Raw genomic sequence first — 21,637 nt, forward strand, 5'->3', positions numbered from 1 at the left:
ATCTTTGACAGTACCACCACCAACCCTAGATATCATCACTTTTGTTTTATCTGCATTTACCCTTAAACCCTTGTGCCCCATACCATCTCTCCACTTCCTAAACCTTTCCTCCGCCTCCCTTTCATTCACTGCAGTCAACACCAAATCATCAGCATACAGCTTCCATGGGAGTCCGTTTGTAAAGTCACGTGAAAGGGCTTCAGATACCATGATAAACAACATGAGACTCAAGACTGACCCCTGATGCACACTAACATTCATGGAGAACTCATCACTCAAATCTCCATTCACTCCTACCTGGGTGTGAGCACCCACATACATAGCCATAACCACCCTAACCAGCCACTCCTCCAAGCCAAGCTTTCTCATTGCCCACTTCACCACCTCTCTAGGGACTCTGTCAAAGGCCTTTTCCAAATCAACAAAAACAAAATAAAGATCCCTTCTCCTACCAATATATTTTTGCTGAAGCTGACGAACAATGAATATAGCACAATGGATGTGATAGGAAGCATTAGGAGGAACACACTGAGGTGGTTTGGCCATGTGGATAGGATGGAGGGTGAGAGACTGACGAGGAGAGTGTATGTGAGTGAGGTGGAGGGAGGAGGAGGCCGAGGATGAGAATGAGGGATGGAGTGGAGAGGTATATGAGAGAGGGGGGGGGTGAGTTGGGAGCAGGGAAGTGAAATGGCGGGGAACAGGGCAACGTGGAGGCGATTTGTTTGTGGCCACCCCGTCTGGGATTAACGTGTCTGGCAATAGATAGATAGATAGATAGACACAGTTATCCCCACCATTTTGACAGTTCAAACTGTGGGTCACCAGAGAGACCAGAGCTGCTTCTCTGCTCTGCCCTGCTGACCGGTTGCCTCTTCATCCGTCTGCATTTCTGTCTGACCATGTGAAATACTACAGCACCACCATGGCTCCACCCAATACCCCTATTACCCCTTTCAAGTGCAGTCATGTGCTCACCAACCTGAATGAGTGGCCAGCCATTGCATGGTCGGTTGACGATTGCTCTAATGACTAACAAATGCTCTTAACGCACGATACTGTTTTGGTGCCAGTTTACACAATGCTTGTCTTAGTTTGCACTAGGTTAGGTAGGTTATTATCAATGGGGAATCCTGGGGTGAAGCCCAACAGTTAGGTTTCAGTGCTTCCAGTTAGGCTTTTACTGCTATTTATGGTTTTAAATTGTAGACATTTGAGTTTGCTTGGTGTGGTGACCTCATGTCCAGTCAGTGGGATTGGCAGTAAACATGCTATTGAAGGTGTTCAGGCGGCTTTCTGTAACATCACTAAGTAGGTATAGTTCTTTCGTTCTCCAATATTTTTTTTGATCGGAAATCAAATGTCAGTCATCTGAGATGCATTTAGTACTAAAATAATTTTTTTCGAGAACGTAGGTCTGTAAGATAACAGCTCAAATCCGTGTCACATTCATTCATATTTACCAGTATCGGTACTTTTTCCATCTTAATTGAATTTTTTTTGAATGATGAAATGGTCAGGAACCTAACCCCCCTATATCTTAACAATCGTATGGGAAAAATAGGTTCATTATTCAACCACTTTTTATGGAACATATCCCTGTTAGATATTGGGGGAGAGGTGTACCATGATCATAGCAAAGGTACATAAAACTGGAGAGGTGTAACTGTGCATCTTTTATGTTGTAAATGGTATCTAGTCAATGGAAACTAAGAGATCCAGTAGTGGGAGGCATGATCCGGCTCCCTCACCCGGAGCGTGGGAACCCTTCCTCCCCTCCCAGGCCATTGCTCCACCTTCCTCTGCACCATTGGATCCTGCCCTCTGTGTCCTCTCCCACCCAAACTAGCCCCCATATCCCCTCTAGACTGTGTTGGCTGTGTGTGGTAGGCATATTCCATCCCTTTGTCTGTATGCAAGGGGTAACACTTTTTATTTTTGACATTCTTTGATGATCGATATTGCAGTAGCCATTAGTCAGATGAGAGTGAAATATACATTTTCAGGTGTGTAAATTCAAGCTCATGAAATCTGTAAGAAAAAAACTTTACCTTGGTGCATGTTGAAAAATCGGACCCGTTTTGCGGTTATGGGGATAGGCAAGGTCGACAATTTGCGGTCTTTAGGGGTTAAGAGAAATACTTGAGATGCTTTAAACATGTGGAGAGAATGGAGAATGAGAGACTGACTTGAAAAGTGTAATTGAGGAAGGAGAGAGGGGGAGTGGGAGACTGGGGATGAGATGGGAGGGGATTGGAGAGAAGTATGGGAAGGGGGGGTGTGAGTTGGAGGAAGGGCAGCCAAACGGCAGAGGACAGGACAATGTGGAGGAGATATTTTTGTGACCATCCCATATAGATTAGTAAGAGAGAGTAAGAAGAGAGTGGATGAGGAATTTGGAAGGAATTTGAGTGTAAAGTGTAGAGAATGTAAGAAAATGTTCTGGAAAGAGGTAAAGAGAGTTAGACAGGATGATAAAGAAGTAAGCTGGGGAGTGAAAAATAAAAGTGGTAGATTGCCACTGGAGAAGGGAGGAAAAGTGAACAGATGGAGAGAACACTTTAAGGAATTCTTAAAGATAGAGAATGAAAGTAATGCCAGTATAAGTGGCTGGGGAATGGCTGGGAGAAGGAGGGAGGTGAGGAGAGAGGAAGAAATCATTTGGGTGGAAGTAGTGGAAACAATGAAGAAAGTCCAAATAGGGAAAGCCCCAGAAATTGGTGGAGTGTGTGATGATATGCTGAAGCATGGGGGAGAGATAGTAGTAGAATGGATATGGAAGATGTGCAGATTGGTGGATGTGAAAGATGTGCAGATTGGCCTGGGAGGAAGGTAGAGTCCCAGGGGATGGGAAGTCTGATATAATTATCCCCCTGTACAAAGGAAAAGGGGAAAGTGAAGTGTGTGGTAATCACAGGGGCATTTGTCTTAGTGTAATAGGAAAAGTATATAGTAGGATACTTATTGACAGGGTTAGGGAAACAACAGAGGAATTAGTTGGAGAAGAACTTAGAGGTTTTAGCAAGGGAAGAGGTTGTATAGATCAGATATTCATTCTTAGTTCTTTAGTGAAAAAGGGAAAGAAGTTGTATGCAGCCTTCATTGAATTGGAGAAAGCATATGACAGGGTGGATAGACAAGGAATGTGGAAAGTATTGAGGATATGTGGAGTAAATGGGAAACTGTTGAATGTCGTGAAATTAAGGATATACGGAGTATATGGGAAGTTGTTGAACGCCGTGAGGAGTATGTATGAGGGTGCAAAGGCTGCAGTGTGTGTGGACAGTGAACTGAGTGAATTTTTCTATTTGAATGTTGGATTGAAAAGGGAATGTGTTATGTTCCCAAGGTTGTTCACTTTGTATATGGATGGGGTTATAAAAGAGATACAAGGTAGGGCAGTGGATGTTGGAGTGGCCGTAATGAGAGAGGGCAGTGTTCGGAAACTCCCTGTACTGTTGTCTACAGGTGATACAGTGTTGTTATGTGAAAACAAAGGGAAACTGCAAGACTTGGTGAATGAGTTTGGGAGAGTGTGTAAGAAGTGGAATCTGAAGGTGAATGTAGGGAAGAGGAAAGTTATGCTCTTTGTGAGAAATGAAGCCTCTGAATGAACAGTGAGGCTGGATGATGAGGAAATGGAAGATGTGAGTTCATTTAAGTACTTGCTTAGTGTGATGAGTAAGGATAGAAGTTTAGAGGGTGAAGTTCTTGAATGGGTACAACAGGAAAGAAAGGCTGCTGGTTCTTTGAAAGCATTGATAAGGAAGATGGAAGTGAGCATGGAAGTAAAGAAGTTGCGGCATGATAGTATTGTGATACCAATTGTGACATATGGAAGTGAAGCTTGGACGTTGTTGGAAGGACACAAGTCAAGAATGAGAGCAGTGGAAATGAGTTTTTTGAGAGGAGTATGTGGAGTTACATGGAGAGACTGACAAATGAGGAAGTGAAGGAGCATTGTGTTGTTGATGTGGATGTGACTGAACGCCTTAGGAGAAAAACATTGAGGTGGTTTGGTCATGTGGAGAGGATGGAGAGCAAGAGACTAATGAGAGAGAGGTGGAGGGGGAGGGGAGAGGGAAGGGGAGGCTGAGGATGAGATGGAGGGATGGAGTGGAGAAGTATATGGGAGAAGGGGATGTGAACTGGGAGCAAGGCAGTGAAATGACGTTGGACAGGGCGACGTATAGGCGATTTTTTTATGGCCACCCCTTATGGGATTTAGGCATCTGGCAATAGATAGATAGATAGAGATGATAGAGGATAGTTCAAAGTATGGATGTTAATATTTGTCAGTATCAGCCACAGTATGATCAGGATGTGTTTTTCAAAGATTCAAATTTTAGAGGTGACCAGGAGAACAATGCAGCATGAGTCGGGAGAGATGTTAGGGGTAGATTAGTTGAAACAAGTGTCATGTTCCCACATAGTCGTCTATTCACTTAACCACTCCACATTTAAGCAAAAAAAGAGAGAGGGAGGAGGGGAAGCCTGCCTCAAATGATGAGGCTGTGTTGCTGTCACCTAATGAGCCATTAAAAAACAGAAGTTACCTTTATTCATAATGGCTCATACTTTTCATTGTGGCTTTTGCCAGACTTTTATATTCACTTTTCACTTGAAAAGATATGGGTTGGTTAAAAAGGTCAAATATAATTCCTATTAGTTGAATATAAATTTTTGGTGTTATTGTAAGGGAAATACTGGTGTGAGAGGATTGTAGACTAAACCTTTTTCTCTTTGCAGTCAGGATAAGTCATGGCAGACAGTGATGATGAGTATGAACGACGGAGGCGTGACAAATTTCGTGGGGAGCGATCAGAGTACAGCAGCAGCAGCACTCGAGATCGCCGTGATGATGCCCGTCGCAGCACTCGCGATGATTGGACTGATAGGTTTGTCTTTCTCTCCTTTTATTTTCCCCCACACTTATGTAGTTATTGTACCATTATGCTTAAATTATGTTAAAGGGTTGTCATATACATTGTTTCGTTTTCATTTTTAAAGGCTCCAACATGCTTGCACGTGTCGGCCTTGGTCACCTAATGGCGGCTCTCCATGCTGCACGATCCATTGCAGCCTCCCTGTTCAGTCTCTTAACCCTGAGGTCACACTTAATGACCTCGTCCCATGTCTTTCTCGGTCTACCCCTCATAACCCCACCCCCAATATTAACACTTCTCACCTTCCTCACCCAATTTTCATCCCCCATCCTCTCCACATGTCCAAACCATCTCAATCTACCTCTCCTTATCACAACACCAATGCACTCCAGTCCCATCCTACCTCTCAACTCTTCCATCGTAAACCCAGCCTCTCCAGGCCTTGGACGCAGGGACGCACTGCACATCCACCTAACCATTGTCATTTTTGTACGTCTGAGCCGGCGAATATCTTCCTCCTTCACTGCCCAGGTCTCACTGCCATACAGCATTACACTCCTAACACATGCTGCATACAAAGACCCCTTAGCACGTAGGGAGAGTCCTCTCAATGTCAGGAGAGGCAACAGCTCCCTGAACTTCTTCCAATCACTTCTCACCCTAGCCACAGAGCTAGCTCCAGCCCCACCTCCAGCACACAACATGTCTCCCAAATAACAAAACTCTTCCACACACTCAAGAGATTCACCAGCAAGTTCAATCCTTTCACGTCTGACAATCTCCACCTGCTCACCCCGACATGCCGTACACATAAAATCAGCATTATCTCGCAGTCTACCTCTGATACCACTACATCTCTTATGCACCCATATATCACAAACCCCGCACAAGATTGAATTACTTCCCACGCCCTTGTGGCAAACTGCACATGGCCACTCTCCCTCGTCTTTGACAGTACCGCCACCAACCCTAGATATCATCACTTTTGTTTTATCTGCATTTACCCTTAAACCCTTGTGCCCCATACCATCTCTCCACTTCCTAAACCTTTCCTCCGCCTCCCTTTCATTCACTGCAATCAACACCAAATCATCAGTATACAACAACTCCCACGGGAGTCTGTTTGTAAAGTCACGTGAAAGGGCTTCAAGTACCATGATAAACAACATGGGACTCAAGACTGACCCCTGATGCACACTAACATTCACGGAAAACTCATCACTCAAATCTCCATTCACTCCTACCTGGATGTGAGCACTCACATACATAGCCATAACCACCCTAACCAGCCACTCCTTCAAGCCAAGCTTTCTCATTGCCCACTTCACCACCTCTTTAGGGACTTTGTCAAAGGCCTTTTCCAAATCAGCAGAAACAAAATAAAGATCCCTTCTCCTACCAATATATTTTTCCTGAAGCTGTCGAACAATGAATATAGCATCAGTGTTCCCCCTACCTGGCATAAACCCAAACTGCATCTCATCAATATTCACTCTTTCTCTAATCATACCTTATAAAATTCTCTCCATTACCTTCATTATCTGATATAAAAGCTTTATACCTCTATAATTTCCTCTTTTCAGGGCATCACCCTTCCCTTTATACACATTTACAATTACACTCTTCAGCCAATCATCTGGACAGCACACTCATAAATAATCATATTTATCAGGTCAGTGACTAACCTCACCCCTATATCGCATGAGGCCTTCAACATTTCGGCAGTCAACCCAGACACACCTGCTGCCTTCCCCACCTTCATCCTGCCTATTGCCTCACTCACAGTAGCAGCATCAATCAAAGGCCAAGGGCCAGACACTGGATCTGCTGGCTCCAAACCTTCCCTGTCCCAGTCAAACTCCTCATTCAACAACCGGTTATAATGCTCTCTCCATGCATCTTTAATATCCTCACTGTTCACCACTACCCTTCCTTCATCATTCTTCACACACTGCTCACCTATAATATCCCGATTATCCCTCTTCACCTGACCTGCCACCCTAAATATCATATTTTTCCATTCCCCATGATTTAGGTTATCAAGTAATAGTCTCTGTGACTCAGATTTTGCCCTGTATACCTCTCTTCTAGCCCTCCGCTTGCCAGCCAAATATTCCTCTTTGCTACCACCCTTCTTCCATTCCTGGAAAAGCCTTCTTTTCTCCTTAACTGCAGCTTCTACACGCTCATCCCACCACCAAGTTACTTTATGTCTTGGTGGTCCTCTTGTCCAACCACATGTTACATCAGTAACACTCAAGAAATTGTTCTTGAGGGCTCTGTACTGTTCATTAACGCCTCTGTCTGCAGCTCCCTGTTCAGCCACCACTCTCCTCAACTTGCTATAGAAGGTATCCCTTACTACTTGGTTTTTCAGCTTCCATATTTTCCTCCTAGGTACATAAGTCCTCTTTTTCATCCCTTGTTCTTTAAGCACCATATCACAAATCAATAGTTTGTGCTGCTGCACAGATTCCTCACTTCCTATAACTTTAACATCCCTCACTAACCTCCTATCGGCCCTCCTAACCAGAAAATAATCTTTCTGAGTGCTATTTCCCCCAGACTCATACCTAATTAACCTACTGTCTCTTTTCCTAAAATATGTGTGGCACACAATCATGTCCATTGCCTCCCCAAACTCGAGTATCCTTTCCCCTTCTGCATTCCTTATATCATACGCACATCCCCCATGCACTCCTTCATAACCTTGTGCTGCTTCACCTACATGACCATTTAAGTCCCCATCCAGATCACTATCTCATCATCCTGCATACCACCCACTACACGTATTAAATTATCCCAAAATCTATCTTTCTCTGCTAAATCCAATCCTGCCTGTGGAGCATATGCCGATATAATCGCAGCTATCTTTCTACCCAACAGAATCTTCACTACCAATATCCTATCGCTTACTCTCAAAACATTCATAACATATTCCACCCATTTCTCCGCAACCATCACACCAACACCTCCATATCCGTCTTTCCCCCCCTGCCAAAACAACTTATAGCAACAGTCCTTCCCAACAATCTTTCTGGCTGATCCACCCCTGTACCGGACTTCCTGCAAACACGCCACATCCACCCACCTCCTACTGAATGCCTGAACGACTTCCCCCGCTCTTCCCCTTAAACTTCCCACATTCCATGAACCCACCCTCATCCCCTTGGGTGATTTACTGTCCTTAGGCTTGCTTTGAAACTTGTTTTGTTTTTTCATCTTTAGTATTAATAAAGGGGGATAGACATAGCACAGGCCCCACTCACTGCACAGTCCCAGGTCCAGGCAATGGATCTGGGACCCCTAGCCCACCAGCTTACCAGTGTCTGTGGTAGTGGCCTCGGGGCACCCTGCCAGGACAGCTGCAGGGACACCCTCCAAGTGCGCCTTAGCACTGCAACTATCCCGCCATTATACACCTACTGATAGGGCAGCCTCCTGGGGTGCTACTCCCAGGTTCGGGCCCCTCTCTATTGGGCGGAAGCGGCAGCCTGGGAACCGCAATGCCCTGTACCCTCTAGCACAGGCCCGAGCCCCATCTCGCCCTGGACCCATGATCTATGCCGGCGTAACCCCCGCCACGCTTCCCCCCAGAAGTCCGCAATTAGGTAGTGGGGGCAAAGTTTTTTGGCCGCATGCCCCTGCTGGCGCCAACCCCTGTAACGTAGTGGGATACGTTGTGTGAAATGTAAGGTGCATGTGGTGTAGTGCATAGATAGTTAGAGGAAATGTTTGGGAGAGGATGCTGGTCTACTCTCCATGTTACTGTCACACTGAAAAGATCAGCAAAGGGGGATGGTTAGATAGCTATTGAAACAGGAGCTCCAGCTCTCCCTATCACCAGCATTCCCATTCCCCTCGGGAGTACTACTCTGTTCGGCCCGTCCTATTGCATGAAGTACAATGATCCCTCAGTTATCCGGGTGCTCAGTATCTGGACGTGTTCAGTATCCAGATGCTGGGCCTTGGCTCTATTAAACCATTATCCGGATTTACTTGCTATTATCCGGACGTAGAAGTGCCCGAGAACTTCGGTCAGCCAGCTGACATGTCCAAACATTTGATATCATGGCTGCTGGGCTCAAGCCGTGAGCAGGAAGAAGTCTGTAACCCAGAAGCAGAGCTAAAATGTCTGTCCACTCCTGTACTGAATGGTCAAAGTTGCGCGCTCGTTGGGTCACTCCCAGTGAACCTCCAGCACCCGGTCAGTACGACTGTAACCTGCAAGTGGTGTCCAAACGTCCGTATGCATCCCCACCCAATGTCTAGTATCACGCGGCCACCGAGGTAGCTCTTTTCTCACTGCCACCGCACGTGTAACACAGACCACAAGCCACGAGTACATGTTCGGTGACAGTGCCCGTCAGCCTTTATACTGAATGTCAAATATCACAAGGCCACCATGAGGCACTCGCACCAAAGGGAGAGAGAGAGAGACCTTCCCATGCTGAGTACAAAATCAGTACAGTACACTAATTTCTCTACCAATGCATATAATACAGTACTACAATAGTGTACTGTACACAGTACAGTATTGTATGTGTGTATATACAGTACACATACATTCGGTACGGGCATTCGTTTCAGTGCCACAGTCACCAGTGTACTGTACACAGTACAGTATTGTATGTGTGTATGTACAGTACACATACATTTGGTATGGGCATTCATTTCAGTGCCACAGTCACCTACCTTTGCCAAGCAGCCATATTGGGATAAGTTAGGTTTGGTAAGGTAAAATACAGTTAATCTTTGTCCTTTTGCCTGAGAAACATATTGAGCATATTTTCGAGAAAATCCTATGGTTAGTTTTGAAAGAATGAGGCGAGCGTGGTTCCTGGTTGAGGGGTGCAGGTGGCCACTGTGCGTTTAACACAGACTACAACCCACGAGTACATGTTCGATGACAGCGCCTGTGCGCCTCTCTATCGAAAGTCGAAAATTGAGCAGCCACCGGGAGACACACACACACACACATCACACACTCAGAGAGATTCCTTCACACGCCATGATGACAAAGAGTATCAGTACTCCAGTAATTTCTGTACCAATGCATATGATTGTACAATACTACAGTACTGTACTCTATTGTATGTGTGTACAGTACTGTATGTACAGTACAGTACTGTACAGTACTTTACAATACATTTCCATTCGGTATGGGTATTCATGTCAATGCCACAGTTAGCCACTTTAGCCAAGCAGCCCTATTAGGAGGCTTGGTAAGGTTAGGTGAAGATATCCTGTGTAATTTTGCCTGGGAAAGACACTGAGCATAACTTTGAAAAAATTCTGTGGTTATTTTTGAACAGAGGAGGCAAGCGTTGTACCCGGCTGAGGGGTACCAGTGGCCACCGTGCGTGTCACACAGACCACAACCCACAAGAAAATGTATGGTGAAACCACCCGTCCGGCCCTGCACCGAACAGTAGGAGTCCCATGGTGTCCGGGATTAGTGCGGGAGTCCCTTGGTGTCCGGGATTAGTGTGGAAATCCCCCCTCACGTGTGCCTGTCCTCTTCGCTACCGATTTGTAAGAGTCGCCTGTTAGGCCGCATGAGTCATGCACTGCCTGAGGCAGTGATCTGCTGGTCATCTGCTGTTGCTGTCATGTACTAACCCTTGCCTGGGCAAACGGAAGTGAACCTTATAGTCAGATGTCAGTTTGCTATGTGTGGCTTCCTCTGGTTGAAAGCAACTGTTTCGTGCGATATGGCAGCACTGTACTCTCCTGCTTTCCAGCGAGCAGAAGCCTGCCTTTCTGCCCCTTGTGAGTGGTTCCGCTTGCAACAATTGCTGTGACTGTGGTTGCTTTTGTGGTGGTTCCCTGCCTTCTTCAGGTTGTGGCCCTGCTCTGCTGCATTCTTGTGTGTTTGTGGTAATGGCCCCACCACTACCTGAGAAGCGGAAAAGGAAAGTTCTGAGTCTGGAGAAGAAGCGTGAGATATTGCACAAGGTTGATGTGGACTGGACCACAGGACGCATTCTTTACAAATATGATCTAGCCTGTTCAACATTGTTTGGTATCAAGAAGTCATGCGACGAGCTTACACAGTATGGACAGGACTTTAGCGAAAGCATAAGATGTGACGACATGAAGGTAATCGCCTAGCCCCAGCACGCCATTATCAACCGGTCGACTTTGATATGGTTTCATCAGCAACGTGGTGCAGGTGTGCTAGTGAGTGGTACTGAGGTGAAGGCTACTGCTGAGAAGTTTCCATGTCTGCACAACATCCAGGACTTCGAGGCATCGGAGGATTGGCTCTTCAGGTTTAAGCTATCCCATAGACTTATGGGCCGTAAGGCGCATGGCGAAGCCTTGGATGCGGCAACGGAAGAAGTTGACCCGTTTCGCGAGAAAGTGCAGTGCCTGATGAAGGACGAGGGCCTTACCCTTGGCTAAGTCTATAACACTCATGAAACTGATCCCTGCCCACCTGTACCCTGGCTGAGGAAAGGGAGAAGTCTGTGCCTGGTTGGAAGGTGTCTAAACAATGTGCCTCTGTTTGTGCTACGCCAGTGCTAACGGGACGTACCGCTTCAAACCCATTGTTGTTGGGCGTGCAAAACAACCATGTTGTCTCCGTGGGTTGATGGATAGCCTGTTTGTTGTGTGGTACCATTCTGAGAAGGCCTGGTTTACCACTGAGATCTTCAGAGATTGGTTCCACAGACATTTCATTAAGGAGGCTATCTGTTATCAAACGGAGGTCCTTGGAATCGCTTGTGACCAGATGAAGGCACTCCTGCTCCTGGACAATGCTCCTGAGCATCCGTCTGAGAAGGATTTGGTTGCATTTGATGGACAGATTAGGTGCATGTTTCTGCCACCTAATACGAGTGCTCTGATGTAGCCAATGGACCAGGGCGTGATCATGGCTGTGAAGAGACTGTACCACCAGAGGTTCCTCAGTGAGGTGATGATGGTGTTGAAGGACGAGGATGTGATGGAGGACACACATGGAGAGCAGACCTTGCAGAGTTTTTGGCGTTATGACCTGAGGTGCTGTGTTCAACTGGGCAAACACGCTGAAAGAAGTCTCCGTGAAAACCCTCGAGAGTGGTTGGTCTCGTCTCCTGCATGGAAACGAAGCTGAGCGCGACTTCGAGGGCTTTGACGTGAAAGATTTCCACAGTCTCCTTAGGCAGGCAGGAGAGCAGGTGAACGTTGATGACATGAAGGATTCGTTGGACAGCAGCGGCAGCGATCTTGACTAGCAGACCATGTCTGACGAGGATCTCGCCACTGCTGCCTGTGCGGGCACGGAAGAGGACAGCAGGACCGACAAGGATGAGGGTCTTGACTCGCAACCCTCCACAACTCCTTCACTCCCTCATCTCAGTGTCTTCTGTAGCTACCTGGAGGGGATGCAAGAGTAAGCTGAGCATCTACACTGACAGGGAGTTGGTGCTGCTCCGCCTAGGGATGGAGCTGCGGACAGTCCGAGAAGCTGTTATCCTCTGGCAGAATAGTCGGTCCTACTGTCAGACCAGGATCGACTCGTTATTCAAGTCTGTGACCCCCACGAGTGCCAGCCCATTCTCACCACTACCACCACCTCGTTTCCTGCCTTCATCTTCGGACCTGCAACCAAGCACCTCAACAGCCGTTGAGTCTCCTTTAGACCTAAGTTTGCAGCTGTCTTCAGAGTCTCCTGAGGTGGTTAAGCCACCATCTCCGCACCGCACATCACTGGTCATTGCCCAGCTCCAGCAAGTTTAGGAAGACGAGGACAAGTTCTTTGACTCTGTTAGGCACTAGTGTTTGCCACTAGACCACACGGGACAACCTGCTGGAGGTGGTAGGATACAAATCCTGGTGGCGGTGCTGTGGGTGGTAAGTACCGTAAACTAGGGGGAATTCGGACGTTTTTTCATTTTTTTGTGCCATGTAATCTAGTTTTTAGTTCAATTCAAGATGTTAAGTATTGTATGTGGGGCAGGTCCACTAGGGTATCGAATCATAGCAGTCAAAAATTTAAAATGTTTCATATATAATTATAGCAAATATAGTAATGAGTGTCCGAATTTGTACTCAAACTGGTAAATTCGGACACACTGTATAAATTCATACATAAATAGAAAATGAATGCAGATGACTACCCTGAGGTCCCAGTTTAGTCTCAGCTGCATGTGGGGCCATTTCGGACGTTTGGGGGCTTTTTAAAAAAGTGTGCTCCTTCCAGTACAAAAATAATGTCACTCATTGACAAAATAAACTAATGACTATAATGAGATATGAACACAATAGCAATTAATTTTTTCTTTGGATTAAATAAAACAGAACACATGTAGATAATATAAATCTAGCTGCAAACTTAGTTCTGTATATACTTAACGATCATTTCTGACTAATAATTTCTTCTCTTGGAAGACAAATGGAAAATTAGTTAAAGGTGGTATGGTATTTAACATAATTATTTGGCTTTACCATTTTCTTGCATGTTTTAAGTTTTATTTAACAATATGATCATATTATAAATGCACATTTTACTTATTAGTTAATGATAGTATCTGCAATTTAAGACATATTAAGAGGAACTTATTTGAATTAATCTATGCACTTTCAAAATCACAACTAAAATGCTAACAAGTTTTTTGCCCAGCTCTGCCTAGAGCACAGGTATTAGCACATAAAAAGAATCATAATTCATGTTCTCCTGGAAATTAACAAAGAATGTTTATCAAACTCTCAAATCCATCCTTTCTCTAATCCATCCTTCCCTTGAACCCTCTCACTCCCTCTCTTATCCCTTCCACCTCTCTCTCTCTCTCTCTCTCTCTCTCTCTCTCTCTCTCTCTCTCATCAAACACTTCCTTCCACCATTATCCCCTCTATCTCCCTCAGTCATACTCATCTCATGCTTCTGTGGCCAACATTTGACATTCACATCAAATATCATTCGTTCTCTGTTGTCTAGTTTTGGTTCATGTACATACATCATAATATTAGAATCATCTGTTTCACAACTGTCATCACCAGGAACATATGAATTTACAAAGACATTTGTGGTCCTAGAAACATGCTTTAAAAAGCGTACTTTAAGGGTAGGGGAGACGTCAATGATTCTATCTATCTATCTATAGCCTGATGCCCTAATCCCGCAAAAAGTGGCCGCAGACAAAACGCCTCCAAGTCGCACTGTCACCCACCATTTGACTACCCTCCCCCCAACTCACCCCTCCCCTCCCTTATATACCTCTCAACTTCATCCCACCACCTCATCCTCGGTCTACTCCTCCCTCTCCCTCCCTCCACCTCACCTACTGTACATACACCCTCTTAGTCAGTCTTTCATTCTCCATTCTCTCCACATGTCCAAACCATCTCAGTGTATTTCTCCCAATCTTCTCAACCACATCCATCCACCCCACAACGTTCCTTCACTTCTTCATTCGTCAACCTGTCCTTCCATGTCACTCCACATGCTCCTCTCAGGTAACTCATTTCCACTGCTCTCACTCTTGACTTGTTCCCCTCTTGTAAGGTCCACGCATCACTTCCATACATCAGGGTGAGGATCACAGTACTATCATGCAGTGACTTCTTAACTTTACTCACCTCCCTATTTCTCATCACTGCTTTCAATGAACCAACAACCTTCCTTCCCTGCTATACCCTTTCACGCACTTCTTCCCCCAAAGTTCCATCCTTACTCATCACACTACCCAAGGACTTGAATGCACTCACATTCTCCATATCCTCACCATCCAACCTCACTCTACATTCTGTGACTTCATTCCTCTCAAACACCATAACTTTACTTTTGTTTACATTAACTTTCAGCTTCCTCCTCCTACACACTGTCCCAAATTCATTCACCAAACCTTGCAACTCCCATTCATCTTCACTCAACAATACTGTATCATCAGCAGACAGCAACACCAGAATCTTCCAAATCTCACCCTCATTCATTAGAGCCACTCCCACATCCACTGCCCTACCTTGCACCTCCTTTACAACCCCATCCATGTATATGGACTCCCTTCAACCTCTGTCTCTTCGCCGCACTGTTGCATCTTTATCTCTTTTCTGTCGCTACTTTAATGGTCACTGCTCCTCTGAACTGTCTGCTTGCATTCCTCCACCTCTACGACGGGTGCGTATCACCCGTCTGGCAGCAAACTCTCATCCCTTTTCTGTCCAACTCTCTAATACAAGAGTTAACCGTTACTCCCAGTCTTTCATTTATGCAACAGGTCAACTCTGGAACTGTCTCCCTCTGTCTGTATTTCCTGCTGCCTATGATCTCCAGTCTTTCAAACGCAGTGTGTCCAGGCATCTCAAAATGATCGGATCTTGAATTTGGCTCTCTGTTGTATTTTGTTTTTCTCTTGGAGAGAACTGTTCCTTCGGGCTCATGGCCTTTGGTTCCTTCTTCCTCGCATAAAAAAAAATATATATATATATACAGTATATATATATATATATTAAACAGCCATGGAGACATCACAGAACCCTGTGTCAGTCCCACATTGAGATCAAAGAACTCACTCAGCTCACCATCCGCTCGCACTGTAGCCCTAGCTCCTTCGTACATACTCTTCACAGCATTCAACAATTTCCCATCCACTCCATATATTCTTAATACCTTCCACATACCTTGCCTATCTATTCTGTCATAAGTTTTCTCCAAGTCCATGAAGGCAGCATACGCTTTCTTTCCCTTCTGTAGATACTTCTCCACTAAACATCTTAGAACAAATATCTGATCTACACACCCTTTTCCCTTCCTAAATCCCCCTTGTTCTTCTCCAACTAGCTTCTCTGTTATATGCCTAACCCTGTCAATGATTATTCTACCATATATTTTACCAGTCATACTAAGAAGGCAAATACCCCTATGGTTACCACATACTTCTCTCTCCCCTTTTCCTTTGTATAAAGGAACAATTATACCTGATTTCCAGTCCTCTGGAACCCTTCCCTCTTCCCAAGCCAATCTACACAACTTCCATATCCACTCCACAACAATCTCACCCCCATACCTCAGCATTTCATCACACACTCCATCAATTCCTGGAGCCTTTCCCAACTTGATCTTCTTCATTGCTTCCACTACTTCCACCCTACTGATCTCTTCCTCCCTCCTTTCATCTCTTCTTCTCCCAGCCATTCCCCAACCACTTATACTCGCACTGCTCTCACTCTCTACATTCAACAAATCCTCAAAGTGCTCCTTCCATCTCCTCAATTTCTCTCTCTTCTCCACCAACAATGTATTATTCCTATCTTTCACTCCCCTACTACTTCCCCTTTCACACTTCCTTACTTTCTTTACCTCCTTCCAAAACAATTTCTAACTCTCCCTCCATTTCACACTCAGATTCCTCCCAAACTCTTCATCCACATTCTTCTTACTCTCCTTTACCAGTGTCTTCACCACTCCTCTCCTGCTCACATATACCTCTCTCTTCTCTCTGTCATCTTCTCCCCTACCTCTACTCGCTAACCATTGACTATATGCCCTCATCTTTTGTTCCACAGCTCGTTTCACCTCATCATTCCACCATGCTTTCCCTTGCACACCCTTGCATCTCCTCTTCACTCCACAAACCACCTCTCACGATGCGTCTGTCTCTTCCATAAATATCTTACGTCTTCCACCCCGTCCATCTGCTCTAGCTCATACCTTCCCAAGCTTTCTTCCACTATGCTCTTATACTCTGCCATTTTCTCACTATCTTGCAAATTCTCCACTTTACTCACAGGTGCTATTTCCTCCTGTCTTCCCCTTCATCTCCTCAATCATTTTCTTTGCAGCTTTACCTTGGCCATCACTAAGTGATGGTCCGTGACTCCATTCCCCCACCTTCTCCACACTCTTGCATCCAACAGTGATTACTGCCATATAATATTTTTTCTTCTTCTTCCATTCATCACACACTTGTACTATAACCCACTCATGAAGCTTTGGTTTGCAGACCTCTTCCTCCTTCTGTGACCTTCTTCCTCATCTGCTGATCTTGCAATCTCTGTTACATCTGTTGGCGCTTCTGCTTCACTGGCTTCCTGTCTCTCACTTTCCATGTCCCCTTTACTGTCCACTTCTGTTGTCTCATATTCTGTTACTGTTGCTTCAGCTATTAGCTCTCTCTCTATTAGCTCATGTTCCTCATGGATATCTGATGACTGTGTTGGTACGGTATGTTCTGTGTAGATTTCGGTAGAAGTTTTACAGGCTGCTTAGATTTTGCTGTCTTTTTTTCTCTTCTGTTGAGGTCTTCCAGCACTTGTTCCTGAAGCGGCCGCTCTTGAAGTTCACGGCAGATTCTCGAGTATTGTTGCAGGATCACCTGGATCTGAATTGTTATCACTGTCACTTGAAGATCCAACATCACCACCCTCTCTAAGTCTTCTAGCTTTAACACTTTTTCCTGGAGCAACAGTTATCTTCCTTTTCTTGCCATGGGTTGGTGTAGAAGTGGATATGCCATATCTAAGTGAGGACAGGAGTTTTAATAGAGACTCGTCAAGAGCTGTCCCTGCTGAAATGTTGGATGTGGAACTACTGCTAGAGGTGTCACCTACATCATCCTGGTGGCTTGCACGGTTAACTGCAGGACCAACTGTAGTGTTTGTAGACCCATTTGATTGTTCAGGTGTTTCATTTCTAGCTCTGCTGGCATATGGGACATGAGATAAAACTGCTTCTTCATTCAGAGGGAAAGTTCCACACTTTCTAAATCCTTTCTGAGTATTCTGTTTGATATTTTTTAAAAAGTCTTTCCATAAGTCTTGCTAGCTGCTTTGGGAACTCCGCTTTGGGGAGCGAAGGATATTTTCAACCTAAAGAGGTTCCCTTAAACTCAGTTATATGGGTTCTTCAGTGGCCTTTCATTGGTCTAAACACAGAGACATCAAGAGGTTGTGTTATTGTTGAATTTGGGGGCAGAAGGACAAAATCTGTATTATTTTCCTCAGAGGCTGAGACAACAGCTATACTTAAGTGGCTGGCAAGATTGTCTCCAGTGATAACTTTCCTTCCCATCTGTCGTTTTGCGTAGAGGATAATAATTTTGAAGAACCAATCTTCAAATGTAGTTCCATCAAACCAGCTGCTGTCAGTCCTGTTATAACATGCATTTGGAGGACCGCCTTCTGTCCAGGTGTCGTACAGATGTTTGGATTTGTAGACCACATAGGGGGATAAAAGATTTCCTGATGCAGTGCATGCAAACATAATTTACGTGGATGCCTTGGTTGAATTCATTACCCTCTCGAGATACAACCTCTATGTACAATTACCTTCTTCCGCCCTAGTTCATCCGAGAGGTTAGTTTCATCGTAATTTATTACTGTATATTCTCAGGTGGTACATCCTTAACTGTCTTTTCCAGGTTTTTGAAGTAAGAGCTGATAATTTCAGGGGTGACTGAAGCTCAGGACTCTTTCACATTTTGACAGATACATTGAGAAATTTCATTTTTGTGATGCTTCAGGAAACTGCGTGCCCAATCATAGTCTGGGAGATTGTTTTAAACCTCCTAATTGTTATGCCATGTCTGTCTAGGTAGGTTTTAATGAAGATACATAGCTCAAAAGTATCAAATGGAAATCCCCAATCTGAAATAGTTCTTATGCGCTTAACAGTAATATCTTCAACATCTGCAGTAAGAGATGTTTGTCCACCTTGTGTTTTAGGATGTTTCCTTAGTGACAGCATCATCCAGAGTACATTTAGCAAATTCATACTTAACCCCAGCTTGTCTTACACTTAATTTTCCACTTGAAATATCTGCACAGGCATGCTGAAGTTTCCCCATATCTTTTTCACAATGATAAGGTCCTCAATCTCCACCAGTTCTTTAATTGTATGTTCGAGCCATTGGATGTCCTTGCTTAAACAGGTAGTACCATAACAGCTCAAAAGTATCCCTGTAAATGACACATATGAACCCAATTACACACAATATCCACATCTGACAAATTGTAGGCAATAGTACATTTATTTTTTCGTTCTTGGAGAAAGCTTATGACAGAATAGATAGGCAAGGTATGTGGAAGGTATTAAGAATATATGGAGTGGAGGGGAAATTGTTGAGTGCTGTGAAGAGTATGTACGAGGGAGCTAGGGCTACAGTGCGAGTGGATGGTGAGCTGAGTGAGTTCTTTGTTCTCAATGTGGGACTGAAACAGGGGTGTGTGATGTCTCCATGGCTGTTTAATATATATATGGATGGGGTTGTAAAGGAGGTGCAAGGTAGGGCAGTGGATGTGGGGCTGGCCCTAATGAATGAGGGTGAGATTTGGAAGCTTCCAGTGTTGCTGTTTGCTGATGATACAGTATTGTTGAGTGAAGATGAATGGGAGTTGCAAGGTTTGGTGAATGAATTTGGGACAGTGTGTAGGAGGAGGAAGCTGAAAGTTAATGTAAACAAAAGTAAAGTTATGGTGTTTGAGAGGAATGAAGTCACAGAATGTAGAGTGAGGTTGGATGGTGAGGATATGGAGAATGTGAGTGCATTCAAGTACCTGGGTAGTGTGATGAGTAAGGATGGAACTTTGGGGGATGAAGTACGTGAAAGGGTACAGCAGGGAAGGAAGGTTGTTGGTACACTGAAAGCAGTGATGAGAAATAGGGAGGTGAGTATGGAAGTTAAGAAGTCACTGCATGATGGTATTGTGATCCCTACCCTGACGTATGGAAGCGAGGCGTGGACCTTGCAAGAGGGGAACAAGTCCAGAGTGAGAGCAGTGGAAATGAGTTACTTGAGAGGAGCATGTGGAGTGACATGGAGGGACAGGTTGACGAATGAAGAAGTGAAGGAACGTTGTGGGGTAGATGTGGATGTGGTTGAGAAGATTAGGAGAAATACACTGAGGTGGTTTGGACATGTGGAGAGAATGGAGAATGAAAGACTGACTAAGAGGGTGTATGTAGGTGAGGTGGAGGGAGGGAGAGGGAGGGGTAGACCGAGGATGAGGTGGAGGGATGGAGTTGAGAGGTATATGAGGGAGGGGGGGGGTGAGTTGGGGGAAGTGTAGTGAAATGGTGGGTGACAGAGTGACTTGGAGGCGTTTTGTCTGCAGCCACCCTTTGTGGGATTAGGGCGTCGGGCTATAGATAGATAGATTTTTTCGTTCATACTTCCCCTGTCCGAATTGACTCCAATTTGCATTCCAATTTTAAAAATTTCATTAAATGCCCAATTAAGAGATTAATTGAGAAGGTATTGCCATTTACTTACTTTGTACTTTCACACTACTCATGAAAGTACGCCTGAGCACCAAAGACATTCCTGTGTCTGTTCATCAACATTTCTGCCAAAGAAAGTTTGCCAATGTCAGCATTTGCGCCGGCAGAGTACTGAGTGGCAAGAGTGAAAGATGAGTTTTAGGCAAGTGTAGAACCACGTTGAGAGGAGTGAGAGAGTTTTTGATTGGAGACATGAATGGCAAAGTTGGGAATGTACGAGTGGATGGAATGGTTGGTCAGTGGGGTCTGCCAACTGAGGTAGATGGGAATGGTAGTGCTTTGGTGGACATCTTTGCTGGTAAGGGGTTGGCAGTAGCTAACACCTACTTTCGGCATAAGATGATCCACAGGTATACCTGGAGAGTAATGAGGAGGTTGGATGATGAACTTGTTGAACGAAAGGCAATGATACTACGTGTGTGTAGATGAACGAATGAGAAGATGAGTGTTGGATGCAAGAATGTGGAGAGGGTGGGGGAATGGAGTCTCAGACCATCATTTAGTGATGGCCAAGGTAAAGCTGCAAAGAAAATGGTTGAAGAGACGAAGGGGAAGACATGAGGAAACAGCTCCTGTGAGAAGAGTTGAGAAGTTGCAAGAGAGCGAGAAAATGGCAGAGTATAAGAGCATAGTGGAAGAAAGATTGGGAAGATATGAGTTAGAGCAGATGGAAGGGGTGGAAGACGTATGTAAGATGTTCACGGAAGAGATAGGCGCATCGTGAGAGGTGGATTGTGGAGTGAGGAGGAGATGCAGGAGTGTGCAAGGGAAAGCATGGTGGAATGATGAGGTGAAACGAGCTGTGGAACAAAAGACGAAGGCATATAGTGAATGGCTAGCGAGTAGAGGTAGGGGAGAAGATGACAGAGAGAAGAGAGAGGTATATGTGAGCAGGAGAAGGGAGGTGAAGACACTGCTAAAGGAGAGTAAGAAGAAAGTGAATGAAGAGTTTGGGAGAAATCTGAGTGTGAAATGGAGGGAGAGTAAGAAATTGTTTTGAAAGGAGGTAAAGAAAGAAAGGCAGTGTGAAAGGGGAAATAGTAGGGGAGTGAAAGATAGGAATAATAGATTGTTAGTGGAGAAGAGAGAGAAATTGAGGAGATGGAAGGAGCACTTTGAGGATTTGTTGAATGTAGAGAGTGAGAGCAGTGTGAGTATAAGTGGTTGGGGAATGGCTGGGAGAAGAAGAGATAAGAGGAGGGAGGAAGAGATCAGTAGGATGGAAGTAGTGGAAGCAATGAAGAAGATCAAGATGGGAAAGGCCCCAGGAATTGATGGCGTGTGTGATGAAATGCTGAGGTATGGGGGTGAGATTGTTGTGGAGTGGATATGGAAGTTGTGTAGATTGGCTTGGGAAGAGGAAGGGTTCCAGAGGACTGGAAATCAGGTATAATTGTTCCTTTATACAAAGGAAAAGGGAAGAGAGAAGTATATGGTAACCATAGGGGTGTTTGCCTTCTTAGTGTGCTGGAAAAATATATGGTAGAATACTCATTGATAGGGTTAGGCATATGACAGAGGAGCTACAGTACAATCCCAGTTAACC

The 21,637-nt window shown here is 44.9% G+C and overlaps 1 protein-coding gene across 1 annotated transcript in view; it reads left to right on the forward strand.

Moving 5' to 3' along the window:
• The window catches only part of Ars2 (arsenic resistance protein 2), an 842,642-nt gene that overhangs the window by 37,430 nt on the left and 783,575 nt on the right, over positions 1–21,637 (forward strand). The window contains exon 2 of the mRNA XM_080275726.1: positions 4,750–4,898. Within this exon, the coding sequence (XP_080131852.1) occupies positions 4,762–4,898 (137 nt within the window). The 5' untranslated portion in view covers positions 4,750–4,761. The remainder of the gene's footprint in view (positions 1–4,749; positions 4,899–21,637) is intronic.

Source organism: Coenobita brevimanus, chromosome 62 (genome assembly GCF_032717465.1).
Source record: "Coenobita brevimanus isolate Jiangsu-jjx chromosome 62, ASM3271746v2, whole genome shotgun sequence".
Classification (NCBI taxonomy): Eukaryota; Metazoa; Arthropoda; class Malacostraca; order Decapoda; family Coenobitidae; genus Coenobita; species Coenobita brevimanus.